The sequence below is a fragment of the Equus caballus genome, chromosome 10 (assembly GCF_041296265.1).
Source record: "Equus caballus isolate H_3958 breed thoroughbred chromosome 10, TB-T2T, whole genome shotgun sequence".
Lineage (NCBI taxonomy): Eukaryota > Metazoa > Chordata > Mammalia > Perissodactyla > Equidae > Equus > Equus caballus.
In genome coordinates this window covers 24,499,603-24,505,344 of record NC_091693.1, presented here as the reverse complement: position 1 = coordinate 24,505,344, position 5,742 = coordinate 24,499,603, and the positions used below count along the sequence as shown (strand labels likewise).

General features: G+C 47.6%; 1 protein-coding gene across 4 annotated transcripts; it reads right to left on the bottom strand.

Annotated features, from left to right (window-relative positions):
- LOC138915766 (leukocyte immunoglobulin-like receptor subfamily A member 5) lies at positions 1–4,045 on the bottom strand. 4 transcript variants are annotated; one of them, XM_070223364.1, is made up of 7 exons: positions 3,891–4,045; positions 3,353–3,388; positions 2,879–3,163; positions 2,429–2,731; positions 2,073–2,123; positions 480–530; positions 1–332 (listed from the first exon to the last, which is right to left on the bottom strand). In XM_070223364.1, exons 1-7 carry the CDS (start codon positions 3,904–3,906, stop codon positions 196–198), a joined length of 879 nt encoding a protein of 292 aa, XP_070079465.1. In that variant the 5' UTR covers positions 3,907–4,045; the 3' UTR covers positions 1–195. The 4 variants fall into 4 exon arrangements, with proteins under 4 accessions (XP_070079465.1, XP_070079464.1, XP_070079463.1 ...); XM_070223363.1 differs by having other exon boundaries at positions 3,353–3,403; positions 3,891–4,025; XM_070223362.1 differs by having other exon boundaries at positions 3,549–3,994.
- Positions 4,046–5,742: the final 1,697 nt, after the last annotated feature.

Sequence of the window (5,742 nt, the reverse complement as noted above, 5' to 3'; positions counted from 1 at the left end):
TTGGGAAGGAATGTTCCATAGTTTAATGGAAGAAGAGACCAGACATGTCCCTGTACATGAATTCCTCCACCTACCAATGGCCTGCAGACATTTTACACAACATATGCCCCAAATGTTCTTCCAGATCCTCCTGGGAATACAAGATTTCTTTCCAAGTCTCTACCACTCTAAACAGCACATTGTTCTCTCTTATGGTTATCTCTTGGCTGCGTCTTGGGGTCTTCTTGGGCTGTGTTGAGCCTGAAATATCAGAATCCCGAGGACCACAAGGATCAAGCCAGCCGTGCCCATCCGGATGAGATTCTCCACTGTGTAGTCTCTGGGATATGAATCTAGGAGTTGTGTGCAGAGAGGCCGCAGAGATCAGGGCAGACCAAAATCACCTGAGGATCCCTGGATGTCCACCCAGGCACCTGCCACCCCTTGACAGTACATTACCCACTGCAGCAGCCCCATAACTGAGAATTTCTCCTACTCACCACTCTTGGAGTCTGACTTGTTTTGTGATAGGCTGATGGTGTCAGGCATTTCTGAGAACCAAAAAAAAAAAAGTGGGCATGGATGAAGAGTTGATGCAACTCAAGGCTTTCCCATGAGCTCTGAGATCTTATAATTCCCTCTGTTTCTCATGACAACTGTTGAGTAGTCCCTTAATGAACCCCTCCTCTGCTGTAAAAGGATTCCCTCTGTTCTCATTGGATTCTTTCAGTCTCCCTTTGTGTTTTGAATTTAGATTTTGCTTCTGAGGCACTTTGTAACAGAGTTTGAATGTGTCCAAATTGCTCAGGATTGTTGAGAAAAGTGGTCTCCCAATACAGAAATAATGGACTTCTTGTATGCTCTCTGTTCATTCTGGGATATGGACAATGTAAGCTAACTTTTCCAGATATGAGAGCTTCCATTTATTCATCAACTGAGGACCCAGGATCCATGGTTGAGAGGTTGGTCATATACATATGAGAGAAGAGAGAAAATTCAACCCATACAGAGTAGGTTGGGTTAATTACAAGAAGTAAATTATTTAATAAGGACGCAGGTCTTTTATACACAGTATCTCAGTGAGGGTCACACATGGAGATGACTTTGAAGCTGATTCCTGAATAGAAGGAGCCTGAGAAGAGCCATGTGAAGACCCAGACTAGGTTCATCACAGGCCACAGAAAGATCAGGTCCCTAGAAAGATCTCAGTCTGTTCTTCAATAAGGAATACAGTCATGTCTGTAGGAAATAGGGAGGGTCCAAAGGAGAAAGGAAAGCTGAGATTTGGGGGCTTGGTACATTCAAGACAGGCTGGAAATGACAGGAGAGATGAGCGAGTTTCCATAACCATCATCATCACCACCACCACCATCATCATCTCTCTCTCTTTCTCTCCCTGTTTGAAAGAACTCTGGAAACTTATCAGACTTGGACATTTTTCAAGGAGAGAAGACTAGTCATTCAATTTTATATTTGAACTTTTTCATGCTACAATGCTGGGTAAGTGAGTTGTAAGAATGTGTGAATTTCTCAGCTTCTTTGATATTAAAATCATGTAATATTTAATGGCACTCAATAAACACTAAACGAAAGAAAAAGAAAATATAACTTCTACCCTGCCCATTTCAAATGTCCAAAACCAAGAAAGTCCACATTTGTGGTCTTCAAAGCCTAAGGGAACATGAAAATCAGTGATATTACAAAATGGAGTGAGCACAAAAATAAGTAACCCTGCAAATCTATTTTAACCAGTTTTAACATAAAAAAAGAAAAAATATAGATCAATTCTAATTATACATACAAATGTAAAATTTCTAAATAGGCTTATACAAGTCAGAAAGTGTGAATTAATAATAGATGTGATTCAGTGGAGTTAATATCCAAATGTTGACACTAAGAAGTCTTTCACATGTATCTCACCATGGTTAAAATTAAAGAGAAAAAATTCAAGAGATGTACAAAAGATGCCCCAGCTCCCCTGGGACACAAACCTGTCCATGAATATCTGAGGGGCATTAGATCCTCAGAGAGACTCTCAGAACTGCCCTGGGTGGTCTGTGCTCCCTCTGAGAAAAGGGGATTCAGTGACTCACCGGTTGTGGAGATGGGACCTGTCGGTGGGCGTCTGGGTTCCACATTGGGTCCTAGAATGAGACAGGAAGGGAGTGAAGGGCTGGGGCTGACCCTGGAGTCCCTACCTGACTCTTACTCTTCTCCTATATCTGTCCTGTGCCAACACCAAGAGCCCTCTTCTGCCAACCTGGCACCTTTTAGACCCCAGGTGAGAGGGAACGGGGTGGGCAGGGGTTGGAGGTCCTCTGAGGGGCAGATCCCCTCTGGGTGACCTTCCCTCAGAGACCCGTCACATCCATCCCAGCCCACACACATCTTGAGGATAGGACCCCAAATAGATCATAGGAACAGAGGGCACAGGGATGAGGAGCTTCACCTGAGACCAGGAGCTCCAGGGGGTCACTGGGGTGTGACCACACCTGGGGGTATTTCCTGTAATAGCCATTGCATCTGAATGTCCACCTGTGGAAGGGGATCATGGGACCCACAGGGAACAAGGCCTGGAACTTTCCATTGGGGTGTCTCTGTGAGTCCAGGATCCAGGAGGGCTTGTGTTCTCCTTCCTTAGTCAGAATGAACCCATCAAATCCCTGCCATGAGTCACACTGGAGGGTCATGTTCCCTCCTGAGGTCACCACAGGGCTCGGCAGGGCTGAGAGGGTAGGTTTGCTGTAGATTCCTAGGAGAGGAGGAGGCAGTGTGTTAAATGGGGTCACATCTCCCTCATATTCTCCAGGGCTAGTCTGTGAGAGGGGCCACACCCCTGAGAGCAGATGCCCTTCCTAAAGCTAGAGCCTGAGGCTGGGACCCAAGAGTGTGCTCTCACCTGTCACCACCAGCTCCAGGGGGTCACTGTGCTCTGACCAGCCAATGGGGCTGAGATAGTAACAGCAATATCGCCCTGCATATTGATCTGTCATGTATAAGATGGAGAACTTGGCCTTGTCCCTGGGGCCCAGAGGGCTCACTCGGTCCCAGGGCTCCGGGCTTCCCTCTTTATCCAGACGGTACTCCAGGGCCTCCAGGGTCCCCTGACACCACATGGTCACAGGCATCCCGAAGGGGACCACAGAGCCTGGCTCAGCCCAGATGGTGGGTTTGAGGAGGGTCCCTGGAAGGGAATCAGAGGCTGTGTCTCAAGACATTCCCCACCCCAATTTCCACAGGTATCGGGACCAGGACCCTCCCAGACACCCTCATCCCTCAGCCCAGAACTGCTGTCCTCCATCCCCAGCTCTCTGAGGTGGCTCCTTGTCCCCATTGAGGAGTTTGGATGTGGGACACCTAGGGACAGACTCACCTGCCTGAACTGGGATCCTTGGGCCCATGCTCAGCCCTGGAAGAGAGTTCCCTGTAAGAGATTTGCCCCTGAAGCTGAACAGGACCCTCCTCCCCATGAGCCTCCTGAGTCCTGGGGTCTCCTGACAGACCAGGGCCTGGCTGTGGGGTGGGGCCCCTCCCAGACTATGGCTTCCCCTCACACTCCTCAATCTCACCGAGGTAGAGCAGGGCTGTGAGGGTGGGAGTCATGGCCTCTCTTCCCTGTGGCCCCAGCTGTGTAGATCAAGGAGACCACAGACAGACAGAGGCACAAGGTGTGGTCACTAGAAGGCTGGTCCTCCCCAGCACCGGGTTGTCATGTCAGCAGCCCCACAAGAAGGGGAACTGCCCTTCCCAGAAGCCTGGCTTTCATTTACAGTTTGGAGCAGCAAACAGAGGCAAAGACACCTCTTCCAGGTGAGGGTGACCCAGGGTATGTCCTTCTATCTCAGAGCCTCCCCCATGAGGTCTCCTTCATCCTCAGCACATCCATCAACACATCCCTGTGGGGCCCTCACCATGGACAGTGGTCATGCAGGCCCTGGAGATGCTTCAGGGAAGACACAGTTTCCTGCTGCCTGCAGAGCTCAGATCAGCAGAGACACACGCTCAACATCTAACTGTACAGTTCAGGTCTAGGTCATTGTGACACTAAGCACAAAGGAGAAATGAAGTGAAATAGGGAAGGAAACATCACTCCTCTCCTGGACCCGGAGTGTGGGCTTTCTTTCTATCCCACCCCTTTCTTGGGCTTCTCTTTATTATTGCAAGGGCATCCCCCCTCCCCATCTCTCAGGGAACAAATCTCTGAGTCATTCTTGCCTCCTCAGTGCCATTTGCTCCCTTGGGCAGAGGTCTTCTCCTCATCTGGGGGTTCTGTCTTTAGCTTTAGGGTTCAATAAGTGGAAAGTGTTCTGATTTGGAGGACAAGATGATTCTTATTTAAATATTCCTTCAACATCCATTGCCCATGTGACCTTGATCATTAACATCCAATCTCTGACCCTCAGTTTCCTTGTCTGCAGCATTTAGTCATGCATTCCACTCCTCAGAGTTGCTGTGGGGTCACTGATCTGGGACATGGGAGGGATTAATCATTGTTAACTTCTGGACCTGATTAAGATGTATGTGACTTGATTAGGGATAGATCTACCATATGATCCAGCTATTCCATTGATGGGTATTTATCCAAAAAACTTGAAAACACTAATGCATAAAGATACAGGCACCCCTATGATCACTGCAGCATTATTCACAATAGATGAGACTTGGAAGCAACCTAGGTGCCCATCAAGTAACAAATGGATAAAGAAGATGTGGTATATATACATAATGGAATACTACTCAGCAGTAAGAAATGAGGAAATCTGGCCATTCGTGACAACGTGGATGGACCTTGAGGGTATTATGCTGAGTGAAATAAGTCAGAGGGAGAAAACCACATACCATATGATCTCAGTCACAAGTAGAAGATAAAAACAACGATGAACACACACATAGCAACAGCGACTGGATTGGTGGTTACCATAGGGGAAGGAGAGAGGGGGCAGGGCAAAAGAGGTGATTAGGCACATGTGTGGTGATGGACGATAATTAGTTTTTGGATGGTGAACATGATGTAATATACACAGAATTCGAAATAGATTATGATGTACATCTGAAAGCTATGTAATGTTATAATCCAATGTTACTGCAATAAAAACAAAAGACATGTGGAGTTTGAGACGTGAGACAAACAAGGTGTTGGACTCCACAGTCAGGGTGGATGATTGATATGCCAAATGAAGAGCCTCCATCTGCTCCTAACACTGAGAAACGCTGTTCACATAATTTCTGAAATATGTAGCCACAGTGAACTGTAGAAAAAGAGATATGACTGCTCCAAAATAGAGAGGGGACTGCGACAAACAAAGAGGCCAAAGCTGAGGCTCCACAGGTGCCTGAGACCAGCAAGCGGCCATTAGAGTGAAGGTTCCACTTCTGTGTCGACAGGAGAAGCACTTCAGGTCCTCACAGGCAGAAAGGGGAGCAGAGCTCAAGGTAAAAGTTGGAAGCTGAATGCTACTCCCACATATTTGAAGGCAGGTGCTGTGTTATCTCTGACCACTGACCCAGGACCATGGTCAGAACTGAGGTATGTCCCATGTGTGTGAAACAGATTTAATTCACTATAGTTTCACATGGATATATGACCATGTGTGAGTGTGGGGCTCATGGTGGAACCATCCCCGCTGGGCACATCCCTAGTCAGATGCCAAGTTTAGGAGAGAGGCTGCCATGGGGCAGGGTAGCTGCACCAGTCTACCCCTTTCAGCCAGGAAAGTCAGGATAGTCCTGGGAGAAACTCTTTGTGGGAAATCAGGTGTATGA